Source organism: Pseudorca crassidens, chromosome 10 (assembly GCF_039906515.1).
Source record: "Pseudorca crassidens isolate mPseCra1 chromosome 10, mPseCra1.hap1, whole genome shotgun sequence".
In the NCBI taxonomy this organism is placed as follows: Eukaryota; Metazoa; Chordata; class Mammalia; order Artiodactyla; family Delphinidae; genus Pseudorca; species Pseudorca crassidens.
In genome coordinates this window covers 98,257,338-98,284,737 of record NC_090305.1, presented here as the reverse complement: position 1 = coordinate 98,284,737, position 27,400 = coordinate 98,257,338, and the positions used below count along the sequence as shown (strand labels likewise).

The following is a 27,400-nucleotide window of genomic DNA, read 5'->3' as shown; positions in this document are numbered from 1 at the left end:
CAAGGAAGCTGGAATGAACAAGCCAGGGCCCGTGTTCAGTTCAGGGGTGGACTATGGCATTTCAAGTACAGATGTGACCAGATACAGAAAGGTCAGAAAGCATGTGACAGGAGCACAGGGTGAGGGGTGAGACAAAGGCCCCCGGGGGGAGAAGGCAGAATGGGGGAAGAAGGTCCACCCTGATCCTGGAGGAAGGGGAGAGGGGTGGAGATGTTTGGCACCAACAAATAACAGGTCATTTCAGGTGTTAAGAAAAGCACTAACAAAAATAAGAGCAGTACTGGCAAACATTGTTGTACCAGCCATCATCCTAAGCACTTTTTCATGTACTTAATTCTCACAACAGTCCTATGGGAGAGGTACCCCTATGGGTCCCATTTTACAGATAAAGCAAGTGAGGTGTAGCAAGTTTAGTGGTAGCGCTAGAAAGTGGTGGAGCTTGGGATGTAAAAGGAGGCAGCCTGCCTCCATAGCCCATGCTTTTTAACACTGTGTCACAGTACCTCTTCGTCGATGACCGATGTCAGCAGATACCTGTTAATATTGACCTACTACTTCCTCTCCACTTTTTAGAAAGGAAAATTAAGGCGGAGAAAGCAGATGTGACTCTGGAAAGGTCACACAGAAGAATCACTGGTAATTTGTGTTTACAAATAATCCTCTCAGCCACTTTAGCTTCACTTGTCTGTAAAAACAAAGTTAAATATAGAGCTGGGGCCCGTAAAAGAAGGCACTCCCTAAATCTTGAATCCTCTATTATCACAATGCTCACAATACTGGTTGTTCCTAATAAGACGCTTGGCAGTGAAATTTGCAAGGCATCCAGGAAATCTTCAGTAGTTTTGCTACAATCTTGCCAGCTAAGGACTACAAAACAGATCAGTTAGTCCTCTGCAGACAGTCCCCTGAAGCGGGATGGTACTCATTTGCGTGACAATAACAGTGATGAGAGAAGAGCTATTGGTCCCACCCTCCTTGCCAGACTCCTGACATTCTAATCCGGCACTCTTGATTGAATCCTGTAAACTGGCCTTTACAGCCAAGGTGATCTATACTATTTTTTTTAATTAATTAATTTATTTTTGGCTGTGTTGGATCTTCGTTGTTGCGCACGGGCTTTCTCTAGTTGCGGCGAGCGGGGGGCTACCCTTGGTTGCGGTGCGCGGGCTTCTCATTGCGGTGGCTTCTCTTGTTGCAGAGCACGGGCTCTACGTGCGCGGGCTCAGTAGTTGTGGAGCGTGGGCTTAGCTGCTCCACGGCATGTGGGATCTTCCCGGACCAGGGCTTGAACCCATGTCTCCTGCATTGGCAGGCAGATTCTTAACCACTGCACCACCAGGGAAGCCCGTGATCTATACTTTTAATGGAAAAAAAGAAAACTATCAGGAAATAAACGCACAAATCACGTAACTGACTATTTACCAACTTCGATGGGAGCTTCTTATTGAAGCATAAATGATCTCAGGGCAGTTTCAAACAGCCACTTACCTTTCCAATGCATATCCACCAATGTGTTAAAGCTCGCTTCCAGAGCGCGATTTCAAAAGGCAGGCATCATGTTCCCTGCTAAGATAAAGACCCTCGGGTCCTATTCACTCATTGCGAAGGCTCTGTTGCAATATGGCTGCACGATAAATCAAGAACGCCTTTGTTATTTACGAAAAGTTTCGCCTTCTTGATGTTTTCCCACCGCATCTTTTCTGTCTTCCTTGTTCTCTGCTTGTTACTTCTTCCTCACTGTCATAGCTGGGAGGACTATTAGTAGGCAATTGAAAACGCCCCCTACACCTGAATCGATGAGTGTTTGTTCAGGAGGTTGTAAGGAATGAACATCTGTTGGCCAGAGAGCTTGTCTGAGTGGCAGGCGAGACAATTCCAAGACCTGAGACAAAGAGTGTAGCTGGAAGACCACTCCTCCTAGGCTCCCCTCACTCCATTTTCCGAGAAGGACAGAGATTTCTCGTTGGGCTCCATAATCAATCAAATGAGAGATGGTAACTGTTGGGGTCAGAAACTCCTTGAAGCCACTTTTATTCTTAACAATGGGAAATCAGCTGTGCAGCTGTGTAAAGACCAGCCAGAACGTGTTCCCAGGCATGGGAAACACATTCATGAATTTGTCCTACTGAGGGCGGGATGGGGACATTGCTCATTCAGATTTACTTTGGAGGGGAGTTTACTACTCTCAACTGCAGGTTTTTTGGAGAAGCTATCTGTAAACAGCATGCTATATCAAATACTGGAAAGTGAAAGATGGCATGAGCAAAACATCCCTAGGAATGGCAGTGCTCACCTGAGAAAACTGGGTGTAGGGTCTTCCAGGTTCAGTAACCAGAAAAATGAACTTTTTTAGACTAAGCCCCCTACTTAGGACAGACCCTGTAATTTAAACAGTGTGATAGCGTCAATTATGAGGCTGACCTGCTTAAGTGACTGGAGTAGTTTAGGATGACATATGCTCGGTGGTTGTGCTCTTTTGGTTCTAAAGGTTGGAGGATAGTAGAAAAGGGAGATAAGTTTGACTTTTCACCTTGGCCTATGACATGTGACCAAGAATGAACCCTGAATGTGGGTAAAAGTGATGCCACCAAGTAGCCTGTCACTTTGTGTCCCAGAACTCCACTGAGGATGGCTTTGCACACAGCCGGTTTATCAGAGACTAAAGATTTCTAACTCTGACTACCTGCTCACAACAGCTTGCCTGCAACCACCCAGCTTAATAGGATCAAGGAAAGTAGAACTGTCTGTACTAATGTGCTTCTACAATCCAAAGAAATTCTTACCCAGGAAGATAAAAGTTACAAATATTTTTCAAGGTTTGTTTTAGGAACTTCCTGAAAATCCATCCATTTGAACAATGTATCACCCCATTCTCAAAAAGAAAAGAAAAGAAAAGAAAAGAAAAGAAAAGAAAAGAAAACATTTCCATCAGGGTAAATAGCTCATTTTCAGGACCAATAATCGCTCAACTGGGTTAAATCCCCTCATCAAACAAGAGTTTCGCAAAAAGACTTGCTTCAAAACCCTCCTTGCCGGATCCACCGATTCTAAACTGTACTATCACAGACTTTGCCCAATTCTGATCAAATCTCCCCCATTAAAAAAAGTCCCTTACTCCAGACAGCCAAACTGTAAAAATATTTGCCCTTGCCCTCCCTCTCCTGAGACTCTACCAAGACTTTCAAGATGGTAGCCCCCTTACTGCAGTGAACTACAAACGTCACTTTGCAATATCAACAGGCAATTTTGGTAGCCATGTCAGGGCGCTGACAGTCAACAACTTGCAAATTCCAAGCTATTTGCTACAATGTTCTACTGCTCTATGACCTTCGATATAGACCAGAGAACGTCAGAACTGGGTATACACCTAAGAGTGGAATTTCTAGTTCATATGGCAACTGTATGTTTAACTGTTTCAGAAACTGCCAATCTATTCTTTCTCTGCATTTCTGCTTTGTCATTTAAAGAGAAATAATGCAATGAGAGCAAAATGCTCAGGACTGTGGAGGCTAAAAGAGGAAAACGTTGGAGGTCAACAGAACTCACTCTTGTAGCTTAGCTAAGCCTCCTATGGTATTGGCATCACTTCCTCTTCTGTTAATCTTCAATCCTAACCCCTCACTTGAGAAGGATTCTGTCTACTTATCATGAATTTAGAGTTCTTAATTCAGGGTTCTTCCCCAGACTTTTCCAGGTATGCGATTAGAACATTTATCAAACAGATTACCTCAATTAGATACTAAAGATGCTTAAGAAAACTGCATACAATTCTTATCTGTTTACACAAATAACGTTAACTCTCAAGGATGAGACTCAAGGATGTATTTTACAACATGGGGAATATGGGCAATATTTTGCAATAACTGTAAACGGAAAGTGACCTCTAAAACTGTACAAAAATGTTTAACTAAAATATGACACTGATAGAGGGGCATTAAAATTTTTAAAAATTAAAAAGAAAAAATTTTAAAAAGAATGTTGAGAATGTAATATGGATTTTATAGGCTTCGTCGAAAAGCAAAGTTATGTAGTACAGAACTGTGGTTAGACAAAATAATCTGCCCCCCTCTAACCCCTCCCCCCAACAAAGATTTCCACATCTTAATTTCTTGACCTGTCAATATGTTACATTACATGCCGAAAGAGACTTTGCAGATGGAATAAGGTTACAGACCTTAAAATAATGAGATTATCCCGGATTAGCTGGGTGAGCCCCATGTAATCCCACTGGCCCTTCAGAGCGCAGGAGGAAGGCAGAAGAGTCAGTGAGAGATGCAACTGCAATAGAGGAGACAGGAAGCCTTGGAAGCATGAGAGGGACTCGAGGAATGAACGGCAGCCAATGCATCAAAGCGGCCTGGAGAAGCTGGCAGCAGAGAAACAGAGACTTCAGTCCCACAACCACAAGGAACTAAATACTGCCAAGGACCTGGCAGGAAACACATTCTCCCCTAGAGGCTCCAGAAAGAAACAACCCTGTTGGTACCTTGATTTTAGCCCAGTGGGATCCCTATTGGACCTGTGACCTACAGAACCACAAGATAAGAAATTTGTGGTGTTTTATGCAACCACGTTTCTGGTAATTATTATTTTTTTTTAAAGATTTTTTTTTTTTGATGTGGACCATTTTTCAAGTCTTTATTGAATTTGTTACAATACTGCTTCGTTTTATGGTTTTGGTCTTTTGTCCGTGAGGCATGGGGGATCTTAGCTCCCCAACCAGGGATTAAACCTGCACCCCCGGGGCTTCCCTGGTGGCACAGTGGTTGAGAGTCCGCCTGCCGATGCAGGGGACGCGGGTTCGTGCCCCGGTCCGGGAAGATCCCACATGCCGCGGAGCAGCTAGGCCCGTGAGCCATGGCCGCTGAGCCTGCGTGTCCGGGGCCTGTGCTCTGCAACGGGAGAGGCCACAACAGGGAGAGGCCCGCGTACCGCAAAAAACAAACAACCAACCAACCAAAAACCTGCAACCCCGGAATTGGAAGGCAAAATCTTAACCACTGGACTGCCAGGGAAGTACCTCTGGTAATTATTTACGGCAGCAAGAAATATGACAAGAAGTATGACCATGAATCTCATATGCTTAGTTATATCGGGGAGAGTACAGCAATTCATTCTCAAAGGGTTCTGGTGAAGTAGCTGTTTTGCTTGACTTGACTCGATTTTAAATACACAAGGGGACTGAGGTTCAAAGATAGTAAATGATTTGCTTTACCTGAGGAGACAGGACTCAAAACTTATGCTTTCGATGCTGTCCTACCTTATAAGACTATCTCACGGTGGGTTGAAAACACTTCAAATCTGATTCCTACATTTCCATTTTAACACCATCAGGCCATCCTCAGATTTCTGGCTTCCCAGGGCAAACAGGCAGGGGCTACATAAACTCATCTCTTTCCTTTTCTAATTTTGGAGTGGCAACAACAGGTGAGAATCCCTGTTATAACACTTGAGCTCTCTAAACTCATCCTTCTTATTATTTCTTCCTTCAAATGTATTTTGCCTGAGCCCAAAACACAGTGAGTAATGAAATTCAACAATTTCCCCACAGAACATAGGCGTATATTAATAAACAAGAAGTGATTTGCTGGAACGCCTACACTGCAAACGAGAAATAATGGGGGTTCAGGCTTCTGTAATGCACAAGTTTATGAAACCATATTGATAATTATAAATACTATTCATCTTCCAGACGTTCATAGACAGAACACAGTTATACATCATTGGTTACTAGAAGAAATGCTGACAACACAAGGGTGATCTTGGTTTCTTTCATTTTCAGTTTGTTTCAGAGTATGTACAAATACACGCCTCCACACAAAAGCATTGTTGACTTCGCTAAAGCAGTTCTCTTTTGCGGCTGTATTTACTGACCCTTGTAAAAAAACAGGATTACATACTTACGGCTGTTTTGGTTCACTAACACTATTAGTAAATTATTGTTGATTGTTAGAAAACAATTCCCAGAGACCATTTATAAAAAGTCAAGCATACGTGGAAACCAAACTAGTGGAGATAAGTCAGAAACTACTCGAAGTCTAGATGAGGTGCATGAAATGAGATGCCTGTGGGCGTAAGGAATGAGGAGAGGGGGTGGAGTTAGCGGGGTGTCAGGCAGTAAGGGATAGCGGGGTCTGTGGGGACATGGAGAACACACACCGTGTCTGAAGTGGGAAGCCTCTACTTAGATCCAGTTAGCTGTAACTGCATGGGACAAAGGCATATTATTGTCTGATCTTCTGATTTTTCAAAAGAAAAGCCAGAAATATAGTTATTCTTAAGTTTTTTTTAAAACTTAAAGTTTTAAAACTTTAAAGTTTTAAAACACACCTGCTGTTTGTGTTCCGTTTGAGATCTCTAGTGTCAAGTTGGCTGACAACTGGAAAGCAGTACATACTCTACCGGATTGGTACACGTCCTGTGTAAAATATCACAGATTTAGAGACGCTGACAAACGGAAATAACGTTTGGCACTCTGGTCTCAGGTTAAATGCCATCTTGTCCGAGAGGCTGTCCTTGTCCTGGTTCACAGACCTAGGAACTGGGCAGGACCATGGTTATAAACCAGAGCCCCACGATCCTAAATCCTTTGTTGTTTTGACTCTTTCTCTAACGCAGCATTAAAACCTAGAGAGGCAGGCAGCGGATGCGACCAGTGTTAATGGTGTGATTATGAATCAATTCACTCTCACCAGCACAAAAGTAGCCACTGACTCCGCTGCTTGATCCCTCAAGAATAATAATCCCACTCCGTGTTCTCAAATAGCCACAGATAGGTTTCTAAACCTAAAGATCAACTGGAACAAAATTAAAACCAATTCTTTTATCCCTTTTCCTCCTTTTTTCCTGACTGGCTTTATCATTCAGAGACCAAAAACGTCTACCTTGCAGTGTGAGCCAGCTTTCAGACCACTTGTAAAATTCTTAAGAAACTTGTCTGGTAAACCAAGGTCTTGAATGGATCCCTGAATCACATGGAATTGCTGACTGCAGTAGAATTCTGGATACATCTTCTCATCCATTCATGCAACAAGCACTGGGAATTCTGACAAGTCAAAACTGACAAGCCCAGCCCTAAGTAATTTATAACATAATTTAACTGTTTGCTTATCTACTCATCTATTTAATATAAAACAAGCCATTTTTACATGCTAAGTATTACGCTAGGTGCTGCGGTATAAAGAAGAAAAAAATACAGCTGAGTGCTAGAAACTGACATTTTCAACAGTTATGGATGAGGCGATAAACTAAGGATATTAAATTATTATTACAGTTGCTATTGTAGCTAACATTTGTTGAATATTTACTATGTGCCAGGCACTGTTTTAAGTACGCTACATACAGTACTACATTTAATTCTAACAATAACCTTATGAAATTGGTACTATTGTAATCCTGCTTTACAGCTAGTAAGTGGCAGAGCTGAGACTCAGATCCATTTAATCACATCAGCTGCAAACCTGTAGCCCTAATCACTGATAACAAAACTATAAATTATAAGATATGAGCCATTAATTATGATGAACAATAAGGTGATTCCGTAAAAGAAGCCTTCACACTGAAGCTGAAAGAAGCACTAGATTTTGACAACTTACGTATTTTTCTCTTTGTCAACATTGATTTTGGCTATCCATTACCCCACATCTCACGCAGTGCATTGAAAATTAGGAGTGTGATTAGACTTCTAAAACATTTTTACTGTTGCAATTATGAAACAATAGAGTGATTAGTAGTTTTATGGGCATGGAAAATAAATCTTGATTTGGGGAGAGATAATTGGATTAAACAGTAATTGCTGCAATCAACCGTACTTTTTATGTCTTTAAACGCCCGTGAAAGCCTAAATTCTAACCGGGGTGAAAGATTCAATATTTAACAAAATCACAACTCTTAAAATTAATTTTTTATCACCTCAGTTTAATGAAATCTGAGAAAATTCTGCTTACTGAGGGTAGGCTGACATTTTATTTCCCCCAATTTGGGCACATTAAAACAATCTTTTTTTTCATTTTGGATTGCTGTAGTGAATGAGATAGTAGATAGCAAAGTTACCACACTTAAAAGTCGCCTTCATTCATTGATAAGGGAACAATCCAGAGGGGCTATAAATGGCTTCCAGTAAAGGTTTCCTAGCTCAAAGGATGTCACCTCCACCTAGTTTCCCTAAGCTTTGCCTCATTTTCCCTGGAGCTCCTGGCTCTGTGGCCTCCAAATGGCTCCCTGGGGCTCCTGAGGGCCACACCCACCTCCAATAGGAGGTGTTGGATTGGCTGGCAGATTTCCAGTGGTTCATCCTGATTGGACAGTTTACTGCCCATCATCACTATGGCCACGGTGATTGGCTTAGGCTAAATCAGGTGTGGCCCCTGGACTTGGGAACTACGCCGGGCAGACCACATGGCTAAAAGAAGCTTGGCGCTCTTCCCAGAGGGAAGAAGTGTGCTGTGGCTGCTTTCTGTAGAAAATGTCTACCATTAAAAAGAGTTCATGCTAATTTTACATGTCTTTATATATTAACAACAACAACAAGCCCAAATGGCTGCTATGTTCCAGATATTAGTTCTAGTAGGTACATGAAACAATAATTAAAACCTAGATTCTTTTAGGAGTTTTCAGTCCCTAGGTAGAAAGTCAGTTCAACAGGGAACAAATCACTTATAAAGCCCCCCACACCTCAGAAGATCACAAAGTTGGACTAGCCTACATACGGGCAGATGACAGAGGTGCCAATAAAGGGTAAGTGACATTTATTCAACCTTCCACTTAAGAGAGTGTGCAGTTCACTGTAGGAAGCTGCCCATTAAGAGTAGCTTTTTTTTTTTTTAACTTTAATCAACAATTTGGGATTTTAAAGAACGTCAGTTATTTGAAAAAAGAACATTTTAAGCGTATCTAAATTTCCTACTAATTGCAAATAACTGAAAGATGACAGAAGTCACCTTTGTTTCTAATATGCAAAACAGATGTAGAGTTTATTCACATTATAAATTTATAATTTTTTAAACTATCTATGTTTCATTTCTTGTTTTTCCCAAAGTATTCCCCATCCCAATTTTTAAACAGGACTGCATTATTCATTTTAAAATATTTTTTTTCCTCTTCTCCATCTTGGGAACTATTACTTATCCTTCAAATTCCAGTTCAAATGTAAGTCAGTGCCTTAAATCAGAACCTATCTAAATGCTGTAAATGCCATTTATCAATTACAGAGCCCTGATCCTATTCTGGGAACTCCAAGGGCAGGGATGTGCCCCTCGTTTCTCCCAGCATCTCCAGGAGCTCCATCCTTTCTGACACCCTGCAGACGAGCAATAGATAGGGTTGCATTATTCCTTTGCCTGCTTCCCTGCTGGGAAAAATGTTTTCTGGAATCTCTGCATCATACTGTACAAACCTGAGAGAATAAATCAGGGTTCTTTCTGTAGGGGTGGTTAAGTGGGAGAGTGAATGGCTTTGCTCTTAAGGATTTCCTTCTGATGAATTCTTGTTGGTGCAGAAATATTGTTGTGGCAAACCACGTGGTCGTGTGTTGGCCTGAGAGGAGACAGGGCCTACAGCTATCACTCCGCCAGTGAGGGCTCAGGGTGCATTCTGTAACAGGTAGTGCACTCCTAGGCATCTAAATTCCAGAGGATTGGGTACAGAATGGTACAGTCTGGTCTATAGCCCTGGGATTATAAGACTCTAGAACCTTGACTTCTTAGCTAAGAAACTCACTTGCAATTACTGACCACAGAGAAAGCTCTCCAGGAAATTCCATTTGCTAGAGATGATCTAACTGGGGATTGAACGAGTACCCCCAAGTCTGTAAATGAGAAGTACACTTGTCACTTGACATACTGTGTTTTATTTCATTGACTAGGAGAAAGCAAACCTACAAAACTAAGTTTGCCCCAAATTCACTCTCACAGAACTTTTAAGCGAATCAGAATAATTAGAGCAAAAGTAATATCTTGAGCACGGTGATGCTGGAGGGACAAGATACCAACCACTGGACAGGCTACGGGCTATGGCCCGGGTCTTCAGTGAGAAGGGTGGAGTGCCCTCTGAGCATTGCATTCACCTCCATTTTAGTCTTCTCTTACTGATTCAAATTGGACTTTACAGTATCGTAAGAAGCCCATAAAAGGCATTAACATGGTAACCTCTTCCCAAGGCCACTTACCACAGTGGCCACCCTCTGAATTGACCCAGCCCTTCACGGGTCTAAAATTGTCCCTGTTCCTGGCTCAGCCATTTGTACCTTTAAGGTGCATGCTATCCTGAGCATCAATTACTGGGTTCAGCTGAGGATTCGTGGTCCTGTCTACTCTTCCTGCCGTACCACTCTCAGCATGACAAAGTAGAATCAGAAATGTTCCTGTTTACTGCTAAGTCAAGCTTACATCTCTGGTCTAGCTTCCGTAAACAAAAACAAAAGTCCCAAGTATTTATGGTCGGCCCAACTTGCCAGGCAAATGAAACAGGATCTTTTAAATTCAGTGCTATTTAGAGTAGTTAGACTGGCACTGTGTCATTTTCTATGAGGTTTTTCAAGGCCTTGGGTTCTCTGCTATTACAGTTTCTCTCTCTTTCTCTAATGCATTTCAAGGCCCGTTATAGATTAACAACTTACATTTTTTTTTTTTATAACTATGACCCAAAACTCTTTTCTGAGCTTCAGATTTATATCCGTTTCATTTAGGCTTTCATATATTTGGGAAGACTCAATTGGGATTCTCAATTTTTCTCCTCCCATTCCCAGGAGTCTCCCTAATCTCTTGTTATAGCATCCAAACGGCCTCTAGCTATACACGTGGGATTCACTCTTATTTTTCCTTCAAACCCAGTATTATTTTCCCTTTAATCCCAGTACTGAACCCATCACTAAATTACGTTATTCTTCCTATAAGATATATATGTAATTACAGATGTACATATACATATATATGTGTGTGTGTGTGTGTGTGTGTGTGTGTGTTTCCACTCATTTCATTACATCTCCACTATTACCACACTCTCTAAGCTAGTGGTTCTCAAAGTAAATACCATCAGCATAACACAGGGACTCCTTTGAAAGGCAAATATTTGGGCCTCCTTCCACTCCCAGATGTTCTGAATCAGAAATTCTGGGGGTGGGCCCAGCAATACGTGTTTTTACAAGCCTTCCAGGTGGTTATGTTGCACACTGAAGTTTGAGAACCCCTTCTCTAAGCCATTCTATTTCAGCTCGACAACTGCAGTGCACTCTTAATTGGTCTTTCCACTCCCATGCTTGCCCTTTGCTATATTACCTTCTCAGTAGACAAAATCATTTTTATTCCTAATTCTGATCCAGTCACTCCCTTGCTTAATACTTCTCTATGGCTTTGAAATGCACTCAGAATAAAATTTTAGAAATATTTACCATGGCCTGCAAGGGACTGCCTGCTCTGGCTCTTACCTACTGCCCTAACTTCTCCTCCCCGTCCCCTCCCTTAGCTATACCATGGAGTGTCCGCCTGCTGACCTGCTCCGTGGATCACTCTTTCTTCCCCCATCATCTGCTCTTCATCCAATAGGCCCCTCTCCACCTCCATTATTCCTTCTCCCACCCTGCCTCTTACCACACTTGGGAATTTTCACACAAATATCTCTTGTTTACCATGTAACTCTGCCCTAGATGTTCAATTACGTGCAAACAGGGACCATGTTTATTTCGATTTCCACTGTGTACACACTGCCTCCCACAATGCTTATCACATGACAGGTGCTTTCAAACAAACAAAAAAACCCTGCTTGTTGAATGGCTAATAAGATACAATTCGTATAAAGCTTAAAATACAAACCAAACAGAATAATCTTCCTGTCAGCTCACTGGGATGGTGATACAGATACAAGCAGAGCCACGCAGGACAATGTACAAAGGAGGTAAACGTCCTGTCATGGCTTCATCAACCCCCCCTTTATGCACAATCCTTCCTTCTAAAAATCATGACCCAAGCTCTACTGCCCCCAAGACATCAATTTTGCATTCTACTCTCAAAAAGCCCTGATCTCAATCATTTCCAAAGTGCCTCCTAAGGTGTACACCAATAAAGGCTAATGGCATAATTTCCAGGTTTGGAAGAGACATTAGAAGGACTTTTCTGGGATAGGGCCTGTGATAGTTCTTTGTATGTGTCAACTTGTTGAGGCCACGGGGGTGCCCCAGTATTTGGTTATACGTTATACAGGGTCTGTCTGTGAGGGAGTTTCTGGATGAGATACACATTTGACTTGGTGACCGAGTAAAGCAGTTGCTCACCAGTGTATGTGTGCCTCAGATAACCGGAGGGGCTGAGCAGAATTAAAGTCTGAATATGAGAGAATCCTCTTTCTCTCTGCCTATCTTTGAGCTGGGACATCGGTCTTCTGCTGCCTTCACACTCAGACTGGAGCCATTAACTCTCCTGGGTTTCCAGCTTGCCAAGTGCAGATCTTGGAACTTCTCAGCCTTCATAAGAATTGTGAGCCAATTTCTTATAATCAATCTTATAATCAATCAATCTATCTATCTATCTATCTTATTGGTTCTATTTCTCTGGAGAACACATAATAATGCAGGGCCCTGCCAGACACAAGAAAATGGTGTTTGTATATATTACTATTTCAAAGTAGATCTGTGGACCTTGGCAAGCCCTACCTGACTTATAAGCCTGACCCAATATACCTGTCCACAGTATCCCTGGTGAATGTCATACTCAAGCTTGATGCCACATCAAAGGACCTGCTGTAGAACTTCTTGAAGTGTAAATGGTCCAGCACATCTCAGCAGAAGAGGCCCTGCAGCACGCCTACTGCTCTGACTTCTGCCATCACCCCCAGGCTCCAGGACCTCAGCCACCAGGCTCAGGCCTGGCCTATTTAAGTTCCCTCCCAGGAGGGGAAGACAAGCAGGGGATGCATGGTGTGCTGAGCTCCAGCTGTGCTGGGCCCAGCCAGGGTGGAGGGACCCTAGCCCGTGTGTTCTTTATTCCCTGGGAAGACTGGGTATATTCATTTAAACTAACCATTAATTTCAAATAGGGCATTGTAAGTATTATTAGAAGCACATTATTGAATGTTGAACCCGAAATATTAAAAAAGTGAAAAAATAAAAAAGGTGGTTGGAAAGCTGTCAGCTAACACCTAGGCAGGCATATTCCAAACAGAACCACTTCAGGGGGATGTAAAAGCTAATCACACAAGGCCACTCCATTATGATGGTGCAACAAGGTCACTCTGCCATCATGTGTGAAATTAGACAGAAACAAGGATGCTCTGCAACCACAAAAATAACTCAACATCTCCCTCTTCCAGTTCACATAAGTGTCTACTGTTTTTTTGTTAGTGACAATTCTTGCCCAGCTCTTGTCGTCCCACCTCCTAGATCAAAATCACCAAGACACTGAGTTATCAAATTGTCTCTACCGCCTAAGATGACCTAACCCAAAACTGATCCCTGCTTCCTGAAACCTTCTTAGAAACACCCAACTCAGCCCAAACTCTACAGTGAATCCCATCTGAACTCCTACATCCTGAAGAAGCTTTGGTGGCAGGCGCTTGTTTTTCATGCAGCGAGTTAAAGAAACCTAACTGTGTTTGACTACAGATGACTTCCTAATGGGCTCTGACTACTGAACTTTGATACAACCTTGCACAAGGAAGTGCTTGCTCACTCAAGGTCATGCTTTACAGAAAGAAGGAGTGGTTATGGAAATTAACACTGATATTACCCAGAGATTCTCAGTATAAGCCAAAGTGACTCAGTAAAAAAAACAAAAAACAAAACAAAACCAAAAAAACACCAGCAAATAAGGAAGGAAGGAAGGAAGGACAGAAGGGAAAAATAATTTGACCAAGATTAAGATCTCCTCAAAGTATTAAGGTATGAGCTGGTAACTTGTCTGTAAAGCAATCAGAGCCTCAGATTACACGAGATGATTCACACAGTTGCCGAGTATAACGTCAGGAATGAATTCCACACACATTTCCTATCCGCGCCATCATCACTGCTATCATTGCTGTATTATTATTGGTCATCAGTCCCTGCTGATGCCCGTAACAAGTTGAATGTTCACTTGCGGATGCTCACAAACATACAGACGAGAAATGTCTGCCTCAGGGAGCATATTACAAGCCTGTTCATTCATCACAAAAGCAAAGGAAGAGGAATAAGCAAAACTCACATTGAGCTGCAGTTCATCTGTCCACTGTCCGATCAGGCGGTAACCAGGGTTGCTGGTGTTTGTGGTCTGGTACTGGAAGATGTCGTAACGCCCAGGGGCGTCCCCATTCTTGTTAAACATGACTGGGGTGCCTGCGCTGCCTGGTGAAGACAAGACAAAGACAGATTTTAGAGTTAAACGAGTTTCCTTCTCTCTCTTGCTTCCCAGGTAATGGTCTGGAGACCTGGTGATGAGCAAGGTAGCTAGGAGGTAGCCTTGCTGTTTAATAGGTTCCACCAAGATGCCCCCACCATTCACGATGGTCTGCGAATGCTAATTATGGAAGGTGGGAAGACAATCTGTTTCTCCCTTTGAACAGCTCAATTTTTTAATATCTTAAAATATCTTATTCTACTTTGTCCTCTCTTTTAAGGAATAACAATCAAATGCGTTATTTTCAAGAGAAAATAGAAAGCTTTGTTGTTGTTATTATTATTTTAGTGTCCATCAAACACTAAATTGTGGTCAATAAAGAATCATTTCAAGAAATAATAAATACATTTAAAAGATGAAATACAAGAGAATCAAAAAACAAGCTCAAAAGTTCACTTACATACATAGTTGAATACTCATTGCATTTAAAAAATATTTCTGGCTGATTATTTCTAATTTGCTTTAAACGATAACCAGTCTTAAATACTTAGCAGTTCGCCTGGTGAATGCTTCATAAACAATGGATTCTTGCTCAATTTTCTATTTGGGTCTTATTTAAAATGTCTATCTTAAGATAAAACCAATGTTTTGGCACAATTAGACACTGAAGTCAATTTAAAAAGATGAATGCATGTCTTGAAAAAAATATATAATTCAAAGTTGGATGTGAGTGAAAAGTCTCTTAACCTTAATCGTGTGGAACAAGTGGCAAACCATATACAAAGAATGGCAGATGTGAGTTTTGTTTACTTTCAGCAACACAGCAGTTACAAAAGAATCACCAAAAGTTTTTCACTGAGTGGTATTTCTCTGTTGATCTTTAAGAAACAGGAAAAATACCACTGGCTTCAGCATATGTGACTACTGTCTGCTCTTCCTATAAGTTAATACTAGATCAATATTCCCAGCAGAAAACAGTGTATTTCCTGTCATTTACAAGGAAGTTTACAGATCAGTTACAGGCTGAAACAGAATCATGAGAAGAGAAGACCATTTTGCTATTTTTAGGGGAGGGATGGGGTAAGTCTTAGGTAATGAGCATGAAGCACTTTTGATAATTCTTATTAAAAATGTCAGCTTCTGATGGTGGCAGAACTCTGCATCTGGCTAGCAGTCATTAGCTTCTGCAGAATTTGGGCCAATGTAGTATTTGCATTGATGATATGGATGAAAGAAGAACTAAGGCGCGTTAACTGGACAGGAGAGAGAACGCTTGCAACAGTAGAAAAAGGTGTCTACACTAAGGAAGCAGGCATGACACTGAGAGTGATCCCACACAAATGATCACTCAACACAAGAATGAAGTTTAAAAAAAAAAGGGGCCCGAAAGAGGGACAATATTTTGGGTGACAAGAGGCATATGAAGTTGCAATCCTGGGCTGAAAGTTACCCCTGCTGGAAGAGAGGGTCCAGCATGTAGGCAGGATACAGGGGCAGCTAAAAAAAACTCCACACTATCTTACAAGTGTCAGGTAGACTTTTATGACACTTCTGCCTATTTAAAAAAAAAAAAAAAAAAAAAATCAGAGCTTGTGGTAGGTTGCAAAATGGTTCCCCAGGTAGGTCTAAGTCCTAACCCCCAGAACCTATGAATGTCATCACACTTGGCAAAGAGATTTTGCAGGTATGATTACATGAAGGGTCATGAGATGGGAGAGGTTATCCCGGATAATGTAGGTGGGCCCAGTATAATCACAATGGCCCTTACAAGAGGCAGCAGGAGTCAAAGGAGGAAGGAGAAGATGTGAGGCTGAAAACAAGAGGCTAGGGTGATGCAAGGAAGGGGTCCTGAACCCCGGAAGTGCAGGTGGCCTTTAGAAGCTAGAAAAAGCAAGGGAGCAGATACTCCCCCAGAGCCTCTAAAAGGAACCAGCCCTGCCTTCACCTTAACTAAAGCTCAGAGAGACCTGTATCAGACTTCCAAACTACAGAGCTAGAAGACAATAAATGTGTGTTGTTTAAGCTAGCAAATATATGGTAACCTTTTAATGGCAGCAATAGGAAACTAATGCAAACCTGGAGGACACAGAGCAATGAGCTTCCTAATTTCACAGGTGAGGAAGTATACTTAGGTTCAGAGAGGGCAATCATTTGCCTCAGGCCCACTCCGCTCATTAAATGTGAATAGTGCACAATAACTGGTTCTGGAATCCCCTAGAAAGGGTTTAAATTCCAGGTCTACCACTTCCTACATGTGTGACCTGTATCAAATTATTCAGTCTCCCTCTACTTCTGAGTGTCACTAATACCATTGTCATAGGGTAAGAATTAAATGTAACAATGTACACAAGGTGCTTAGTCCCATGCCTTTTACATAATAAATGCTCAATGGATGGCCATAATTTTTTTTATATAGTTTTCATTTTTATTATTGTTTTCTTTGCTAATATCTCAGGACCAGACCCTGACGCATGCCGTCAGACTCCCAGACCAATAATGTTTTCCAATGCATCAAAGGAGTCTCTCCTAACTGGTATTTAAATTTCTCCCTTGGTGTAAACATTTTAAAAATTTTCCAAACAGCAGGCTAGAATCCACTCTGGGAATGGGCATTCATCCATGAGCAACGCTGATTTCACCCTATGAACTTGAATTTGTGGCTGAATCTGTCTGTGGCCAAGGTCACCATTTCAATTTGTTTCTTCTCTGTTTCTCCTAGACACTAACCCCATGGTCCACAAAGACACCCCTTTAAGCCCTCTCTGTAGAGGAATCAACAGAAATGTTTCTTATTATTTTTCCGGAAGACATTAATATTCAGATACCTCTCTTTCACATTGGATACTAGGATTCATGTTGTGCTTTGCTATAATTCTACAGCTTCTAGTCATTAAGTAATAGGACGTGAGCTCTTCAGAGTCTTTGAGAGGATGAAGAATATCAGAGGCCTGGGGCTCCAAAGGACCTCAGCCCCCCAGGTAAATATTCACCAGAAAGGTACACACTGCCTCATCTCTCTCTCTCCCTCCCTCCTTACAATCCTTGTGAGGAGAAATGATTCTTGTGTTGCCCTTTCCATTCTCATTAAAGTTCATGCTTAGAAAAAATAAGGCAGAAGAGCTGAATACATTACCTAAGTGATGTGTAACAATGTAGGGTGTGGCTCTGACCTTTTTGATGGATTCTACAATGCAACTGGCATTTTTCAGGCAGTTTTGTTTTTTCCCCACACAACTCCTTTTCAACATCACCCCTGAACTTCTTTTTTTTTTTTTTTTTGCGGTACGCGGGCCTCTCACTGTTGTGGCCTCTCCCGCTGCGGAGCACAGGCTCTGGACGCGCAGGCTCATTGGCCATGGCTCACGGACCCAGCCGCTCCGCGGCATGTGGGATCCTCCCGGACCGGGGCACGAACCCGCGTCCCCTGCATCGGCAGGTGGACTCTCAACCACTGCGCCACCAGGGAAGCCCCACCCCTGAACTTCTTGAAAGAGAAAAAGAGGGATTGTGTTCAATGAACTCTATATCAAAAAAAATAATGATAATAATAAGGACCAAACAAATCCAGAGAAAATAAATAAGTTATCAAAGGAGAAGCGATCCTCTGCTGGAACCTCCACAATGTATCAGGGCCAGAACACAAGGGTCCTAAAGTAAAGGCAACAGGGCCACTTGACCAGATGGGATACTCGGAGGAGAGAACGGTTGAGAGAATGCACTCAGGTAGGAAATCTCCTTCCCAGATGAGAGCATCTGAGTGAAATTCCTTTTTTTTTTTCCTGGATCAAGAAGGACTGGAGATATACGATGCTCCGATGACAAAACAGTCTTCAGAATCCAAGTACTGACCTGACAGGTTTTCTCTTCTCTTCTTACCACCCCATACACAGATTCCAGAAAGGCTACCTTGATTCGTGTTCCAGTTACCTTTTGCTGCTCAACCAACTATCCTAAAACGTGGCACTCAAAAAAAAAATGACAATCTGTATTTTGTAATTTGGGCAGGGCTTGGCAGAAACAGTGCGTCTCTGGTCCACTCACATCAGCTGGGGCTATGGCTGGAGCACCCACGTGCAGCCTGACCCTTGGCTTCCTCCTAACATGGCAGCTGTGTTCGTAATACAGAAGTCACAAGAGAACCATGCAGAAGCCCGATGGCATTTTGTACCATAGAAGTCACATAGTGCCACTTCTGTATTACCATAGGTTCACTCAGACTCAAGGGGAGGGAATACAGATCTCATCCTCGCTGAAGAAAAGCTAACTTCATGTTTCAAGAAGACCACATGAGATATGCCATCTTTATAAAATATACCCCAACCCAATTTGTTTTCTGGAAAGGAATAAATCTAGGTACAGACAGGCTTCACATGAAAGACTTCACTATATAACAATTCTCTAAGGTTGTGTATCCAAGACAACAAATTTGTTAAATTGACAAATACTGACATCTGGTTGCATGGGCCAACATCCAACATCAAGATAACTCAAATTTAGGCTCAGGACATTGCATTCATTTGGGATGACATAATTAGCCACCTTTTCTGTTGGTGCACAAGGGGAGGTTAAGTGATTGCTGAAGATGTAGCAATACTTTTAGAGCATTCTATTATCACTTCCTAAATTGACGCTTTCATAAATGTGAAGGTCGGAGTTATTAAACTGTACTCTACTGGTCTGGAACAGAACTCCCAGGGGTATGGAAAACTCTGTACTGAAGTAACAGAAGAGCACGATTAAGCTTACTGAGACCAAGAAACATCAAGATTTTTCTAAAACATGCAGAAGAGAGAGGCTACAGTTTTCACAATGGACTAGAAAGAAATTTGAGTTCTAGGTCTGTCTCTGTCATTTGCTAGCTGTGGTTGGACAAATATTTTCTCCTCTCTAAAGTGTGATCCCTTTATCTAAAAGTCAGGAAACTGAATTAGTAAAAAAATGTCAAGCTTCTTTTCACCCTAATTGTTGCTCACTTAAAGCGACATGAAAGCCACTTAACTAAATCTAACATAGTTTTTTTTTTTTTTCTGCTTTACAGAACTGTTGAGTCCCACCATTAATGAATGTCACACGGCCCTGGGAGTCTTCTGCCTGCCTGTCCATATGGCAGAAAGAATACCCTTAGGGAAAAGGAGATTATGTTGACAACAGAGAATGACTACAATGATGACAAAGCAAGGGAACGGACTGGCCCTGCCTGTGAGCTCCCACAGAGCCTGTGTTCCAAGATGGAAGAGCGGGAATGTTGTAATAAGCCCTTTCTCTCAGACACTTAATAAAAGTCAAGAGAGCAGGCCATGGGGTTGGGTACCCTAGGTACCAGTTACAGCATCATCAATACATAACTGTGTGGCTTTAGACATCATGATTCTTACGTTCTCTGTGAATCAGTTTATCTGCTAAAAAAAAAAAAGGAAAATAACAGTATCTAAGCCATTTAGTATTATGAATATTAAAGAAGCCAATACACAAAAAGTACTTAGGACAGTTTCTGGCACATAGTAATCATTTGATAAACGTAGGGCCTGTGTCCAATCAGAAGCTCAGCATCTCTGGCTCATCAGTGGTAAGCCCGTCTTAACTAAAGTCTGCAAGCGTTAAATAGAAGAAGAATCAGATGAGAATCACCAAAAATATTCTCAAAATGACTCTTCTTTGTTACTGGCCAAAGAAATGTGACGCTTATCTATGGACCAGCATACAAAGCCCAGAAACTGACCCCAGGATATGTAATGAAATTTATGTGTGCTTTTTCTGGGAAAATTTGTTATATATTTTAGGAGATTCTGTAAGATAAGGAAGAAACTACGAAAAAAGATAATTTGTAGGCGAACCATTTTTGTGGTTGTATTTATAGTCATTTTTGTCTCCATCTTAACTCGGAAACTGTTGGTTCCAAAATCAGATATGGTTCTTCTTCACCCAGATACTAGGTAACTCCTGAATGATTGATACAATATTGTGGGTTTAAGTGGATTATTACTTACAAGCAGAGAAGCAAGATTTTTTAAACCATAACATAATTATCTAAACCAGGAAATTAACATTGATGTAATACTATTTAAAACTAATCCGCAAATGTTATTAAAATTCCTCCACTGTCCCATTCGTATCCTTTTTCTGGTTTAAGATCAGTCAATGTTCCCACATTGCATTTAATAGTAATGTCTCCTTAGTTTCTTCTAGTCTGGAACAATTCCTCCATCGGTCGTTCTCATGACCTCAACACTTTTGAAGAGTACTAGCCAGTTATTTTGTAAAATGACCTTCAGTTTGGATGTCTGGTGTTTGTTAACATTAGATGGAGGTCATGTATTTTTGGCAATAAGACCTCAGAAGTGATGTTGTAACCTTCCCAGGGTTATCTTTTTTTTAAATTAATTAATGTTTTATTGAAGTAGAGTTGATTTACTATTTGTTAGTTTCAGGCATACAGCAAAGTGATTCAGTGACTCACTTTTCAGTATATATATATATATATATATATATATATATATATATATATATATATATATATATATACACACACACATACACACACACACACACACACAATACTTTTCAGATTATTTTCCCATGTAGGTTATTACAAAATATTGAGTAAAATTCCCTGTGCTATACAGTACGTCCTTGTTGTTTATCTATTTTATGTATAGTAGTGCGTATATGTTTCTCCCAAATTCCTAATTTATCCCTCCCCACCACCTTTCCCTTTTGATAACCGTAAGTCTGTTTTCGAAGTCTGTAAGTTCTGTTCTGGAAGTAAGTTCATACGTATCATTTTTTAAGATTCCACGTATAAGTGATATCATATGATATTTGTCTTTGTCTGGCTCACCTCACTTACTGTGATAATCTCTAGATCCATCCATGTTGCTGCAAATGGCATTATTTCATTATTTTTTATGTATTCCATTGTATACATACATATACCACATCATCATCGTCTTCTTCTTTTTTTTCTTTTGGCTGCACTGAGTGGCATGTGGGATATTAGTTCCCGGACCAGGGATCGAACCCATGCCCTGTGAAGTGGAAGCATGGAGTCCTCACCACTGGACTGCCAGGGAATTCCCAACTACATCTTCTTTATTCATTCATCTGTCGATGGACATTTAGGTTACTTCCATGTCTTGGCTATTGTAAATAGTGCTGCTATGAACATAGAGGTGCATGTATCTTTTTGAATTATGGTTTTCTCCAGATATACACCCAGGAGTGGGATATGGTGGCTCTATTTTTAGTTTTTTAAGGAACCTCCATACTGTTCTCCATAGTGGCTGCACTAATTTGCATTCCTAACAACAGTGTAGGAGGGTTCCCTTTCCTCCACACCCTCTCCAGTGTTTATTATTTGTAGACTTTTTGATAACAGCCATTCTGACTGGCGTGAAGTGGTACCTCACTGTAGTTTTGATTTGCATTTCTCTAATAATTAGTAGCATGTGATGTTGTTAAGTCTCATTGCTGGTGACACTAACCTTGACAACTTGGTTAAGTGCTGTCTTCCAGGTTTCTCCACTTCAAAGCTGCTCTTTTCCCCTTTATAATTAATGTGTTCCACGATGAAGGACACTTTGAGGCTATGCAAGTATCTTATTTCTCATCCTGCTTTTAAGCCCAATAATTTTAGCATCCATTGATGATTCTTGCCTGAAACAGTTATTACTGAGGTCTTTGCAAAATGGTGAGTTTTGTATTTCCATCTTTGCCCCATTCCATCGTGCTGTCCCTTCTCTTGCGTTTACGTATCCAAGTCAATTATTTATTTATTAGTATGGACTCATTGATATTTATTATATTCTATGAGCTTAACCCACTGTTGGCCTAGAATTAGCCAGTGGGATCTTCTTCAAGTTGGTTCCTTTGTCCCTTCCACATGGTCCCATCAGTTTTTGAGCACTTTCTTGCTTTGCGGCACAACATTGTTTCAAATTCATCTTCTACCTGCCCTGCTCTGGCCCGAATTGAGAGTTTCACTAGGGAGCCCTAGTTCTTTTCACTGGAGAACGGAATTTATAAATAACATGCGGGCGCAAGTGCAGTCATTTCTACCAGGCTGTCATGGCTCCTAGGCCCTCTCAGTGGACAGAACTAAACAGCAGAGGTTTGTACACACACAAACATACCCATATGCATCTCCCTACCTCCCCATGTGTATTAAAAGCCATGAGCCCATGCTTGTATCTTCTGTTCTAATCCAACAGAACAAGTCTTATTTTACCTTTCTCCCATCCTTATTAGTAATTTCTTTCTCTGACTCTCGTTATCCACAGTATCTTTTATTAAATCTCAGTCCTCTTATGGAAATAAATAATCTTCAGAATTGTGGGGAAAAAAAGGTACTAACTTCCTAGGGATTGTGAAATATCTCTGTACAGCTATTCATGTCTTCAGTCTTATAGTATATAGTCAAATACTGTCTTCCAAAATTATTTGCACTCTTTATCTTTCTTCCTCACTCCCTTCAGTGTGGTTATGTTATTCATATGTAATTTAGTTAGGTTTATTACTGTATTAAATTTTGTATTACCCCGTGCAATGGTTATTTTTTAATTGAGAAATAATTGACATTCAGGATGGTTAATTTTGTGTGTCAGCTTGACCAGGGATGCCCTGATAGCTGGCAAAACTTTATTTCTGTGTGTATGAGTATGTTCATGAGAGAACTGTTGAACTGAATAAAGAATTGTTGAATCGTTGAACTGAATAAAGCAGGTGACCTTCCCCAATGTGGGCAGGCATCACCCAAGCCCTAGAAAGCCTGAACAGAACCAAAGGCAGAAGAAGGGCAAATTCACTCTCTGCTTGAGTAGAGACACCCATTTTCTCCTGGCTTTCAGAAACAGATCAAGACTTACACCACCAACCCTCTGATCCCAAGGCCTGTACACCTGGACTGAATCACACCGCTGCTTCTATGATTCTCCAGCTTATAGATGGCAGATCATGGGGCATGTCAGTCTCTATAACAGTGTCAGCCAATTCCTAAAATAAATCTCCGGTTGTATTTCCCACTCATCTCTACCCATTTATTTTAGGTAACCAATTACTTTCTGCCCAAGTTTTATGCTTTGAGAAATAAATGTGTAATGTGACATGTGGTTGGTGTGGAAAATTACAACCATTACTTCCATTAACTTGAGTACCTAGAGCAACCGTCCCTTCCTTTTCCTCTTAAGCCCTCCCATTCCTGCTTACATTCACCAAGAAAAAACCTGGAAAAAGTCCTTCTATTTTAAGAAAAAGAGGGCAAACCATAACCCCCCCAAATGTATTTATTCATTTGCTCACTCACTACTCATTCATATAATTGATTCAATCATTTGAAACGCTATAATTCACATACTCAAGAGTAAATTGCAATCTGACTACTTAACTTATGAAACACATAATGTCAACACTTAGGATTCCAAAAGAGACTGGAATTGAGACATCTAAATATTTTTAATGAACTCAAGCAAAACAAATCACTTGACCAAGAAACTGGAATTTTGAAATATCTGTGTGGACATATACTGGATGAGTATGAATAGGCTGTTGTATTGCCAAAAGACTTGGATATCACCAAGTTCTGTATCACCCAAAGTTACATCATTGGATATTCTGGTTATCTCGTTTACCATATGTCAGAATATTAGAATTTTGATGTATACAAGGACGTTAACACCATACTGGGCATAATTTGACTTCTTGGATTCAGAAAGTATTGTAACTTGTTATCTTTCAGTGCTTCAATGTCGTTATGAGCACTTGTCATTTTTATATATAGTATTTTAGACATACTAGGGTTGTGTGGCATCCTCTAGATGTTCTTTTCTTTCTTTTTTTTTTTTTCGGGATGCGGGCCCCTCACTGCTGTGGCCTCTCCTGTTGCGGAGCACAGGCTCCGGACGCGCAGGCTCAGCGGCCATGGCTCACGGGCCCAGTCGCTCCACGGCACGTGGGATCTTCCCGGACTGGGGCACGAACCCGTGTCCCCTGCATCGGCAGGCGGACTCTCAACCACTGCACCACCAGGGAAGCCCTAGATGTTCTTTTCTACAATATAAAGGCCCCGTGTCAGCCTGAAAAATGAAAACATGGAGACTCACCATTGAAATTCACATTGCGGATATACTTCAACAACTTCTTGCCCCCAGCTTGCTCCATCTCTGGACAGACACCCCGGTAGTCAGCACAGAGATCCTTGTTCATGTGATGAAGGGCATGAGCCATTGCGTACACTGCGTCAATCACGAACTGAACTTTACCCTCCTGCTCATAGGTGGAATCTTTTCCAATTCTCTCCTGTCCTGCACATTAAAACAAGAAACACACACAAACATTGGTGTTGAGTAGAATGCCTCAATTTGCATTTACTTTCAAATATGCTTAAAGAAAACAATGCTTTGAGTACAGTCACGCAGGCCACGTATCCATGTTTGGCTACCATGTTCGGTTGCTTTGATAGTTTTTGGAATTTGACTTTGGAGCACATTACACTAACCTTTCTGATGCATTAGATACATTTCAGAAGCAGCACTTCAAAGGATCACAATAAAAGCCCTTGTAATAAGCCAACACACTATTCAAAACATAGTGGCCCCATAGAACCAAGGGATTGCTGTGATCAGAAGCTGGGCTGCCACGTGCTAATCTTCAAAGCTCACTTAGGCTAGAAAGGTGATAGGCCAAAAGAAAATGAGACAAAACTAATGAAATACCACCCCTGAACTCATTACCTTCTTCTATACACCTGCTCTACTTCCTGGGTTGCCTGTCTCAATTGTGCATATTACTGGCAACTCTGATGCTCAGGCTGGAAACCCTGATGTCATTTTTTCATCCCTTCCTGTCTCTTACTCCACCCTCCCACATACATATATCTAACGAAGAGCCAAAACCTCACCTGAAACAGTGAACAGTTTTGGCCACACTACCAATGCCCTATTTACGCTTTTCTCATCTCCCATCAGGACACAATGCTAGGTGTCTCTCTTCATCTAGTGATTCCTCCACGTTCATTTTTCCAAACCACAGAGCTAATCACTTCACCCCCGCGCTCAGAATTCTTCAGCGGTTCTCCACTGCCCGCAGAATGAAATCCGAAGCCTTTCCCCTGACAACAGAGGGCGTTCATCATTTTGTTCCTATCTGCCCAGCAACAGTGAGAACCGGCAGCGATGAAGTGTCCTCCACTGTCTTGGAAGCCTTATATACAGGATTTTTATTTCATCCTCACTTTGTCAGTTAAATATTATTAGTCCTCATTATACAGATGGGAAAGCCGAGCCTTACAGAAATTAAATCACCTTCCGAAGGTCATGTACAGGAAGAGCAGATGACAGCCCAGGTTTATCAGAACCCCAAACCAACATTTCTCTCACTTCATGGGCCCTACCTCACCCTTTTCCTAGAATTTAAAACATATATATTTTTTGCTCCAGACAAGTATGGCTATTTTTCCCGTAAACATCATCAGCTCTAACGTTAATTATCTTCGGTCATTCCCCTCGTTTTGCCAGAAATATCCCTCCTTGCTTTTGCCCATCATAACTTAATTCTGTCCCCGTGGCACAATCCAGTGTTTGCTTACACTTAGCTTCTTGATCAGAATTAAAGATTTTCAAAAAACATTTCAAATCTTTATTATAAAATTATCACTATATTTTAATGCTCTACTAGACTTTCCTTTTCTTTCTTTTTTTTTTTTTTTTTCCTTATATCCCCAGCACTGAACACAGCATTTAATATCTGGTAGATTCTGAACAATACTTGTATTAAATTAGGCATCCGTTAAGTACATGGTAATAGCAGGAACTCTCTTTAGACCTCTTGTCCCTCTATGACAAATAATTAACCACGGATTGAATTTCACTTTCGCAGCAATATTTCCCAGATTGTTTTCTATGACACATTTGTGTAGGAAAGAAACAGTAGGGATCCTACAACCCCTGTCCCTTCTCCTGCAAAACGAAGTGTTCCCGACAGCCACCGTATTAAACGTTATTAGGTTTCTTTACTGAGAGACTGTTTCAGAGTATTTAATATAACATAAAGTATGATTTCCAAGAAGGAAGTTCAGAATTTCCCCAAATTACATGAATTCATATTTTTTCCTTTTCAGAGCACACATTAATATCTCAAACGGCAGACAGTTCTTTGTTTTGTATGTATCTCATTCAAGTACCAATCAACCTGGTGCTCACCGCTCTTCATTGGGTCTAGGCCTTTTCAGCGTGTCTGGAGTAGGAATCTTTTTTGAAAAAGATAAAATCCATCATGAATCCATACTGCTACTCTGAATTCAAATTCTGGACTACAGGACTTGTACTTAACTCGACACTCCTACTCCTCTACCTCATTTTTTTTTTCAAGAGGAAAATCCTGGTTCTTAATGACACCATTCTAACTATTTATTTGCTTGATTCCATAATACACAAATAACATTCTTAGAATAAATGTCTAACCAACAGTCTAAAAATGTAGTGGAATGAGCAGCCTTGGCATATATGTCTTTTTCAATTCTTACCGGAATATTTTGGTGATTTATTCTGAGAAACGGGATTGCTTTGTTCAAGAGTCAATCTGTATGTGTTTTTGCTAAATATTGGCCAATTCCCCTCTAATGGGTTTGTACCATTTTGTTCTCCCACCAGCAAAGAGAGAGAGTGTTCATTTCCCAACAACTCTGACAACCAAGTATGTCCTCAAACTTGGATTTCCGTCAGTCAGCTAGGTGACAAATGCTACCACGGTCTATTTTTATTTGCATTTTTCTTACTATAGGGGAGGTTGAACATCTTTGCATATAGTTGAAAGCTACTGTATTTCTTTCCTGCAAACTGCTTTTATAAAAATTTGGTCATTTTCTTCTCTACTTCTAAAAGCTTTTTATTAATTAAGCATAATAAGTCTTTGAGATTAAGTTGCAAATATTTTTCCTAGTTTGTTATTTTTCTTTTACTCACTTTAGGTATTTTCCAAATAAAATTATATTAGATTAAAAGATGTTTTTCTACAAAAAATTATCAATTTATTTTCTTCTTATTGCTCTGGATTTTCAGTCATGGTTTGAAAAAATGCTCCCACCCCAGGCTACAGAATATTCCATCTGT

At 40.9% G+C, this 27,400-nt stretch overlaps 1 protein-coding gene across 8 annotated transcripts in view; it reads right to left on the bottom strand.

Moving 5' to 3' along the window:
* Positions 1-27,400, bottom strand: part of GRM7 (glutamate metabotropic receptor 7) — an 863,743-nt gene that overhangs the window by 277,657 nt on the left and 558,686 nt on the right. For all 8 annotated transcript variants that reach the window (XR_010947145.1, XR_010947143.1, XR_010947144.1 and 5 more), the window contains exons 6-7: positions 24,395-24,595; positions 14,169-14,308 (exon numbers count right to left, since the gene is read on the bottom strand). Coding sequence is in view for 4 of the 8 variants with exons in the window: in XM_067755285.1 (XP_067611386.1) it covers positions 14,169-14,308; positions 24,395-24,595 (341 nt within the window). In the remaining 4 variants the exon portion in view is untranslated. The remainder of the gene's footprint in view (positions 1-14,168; positions 14,309-24,394; positions 24,596-27,400) is intronic.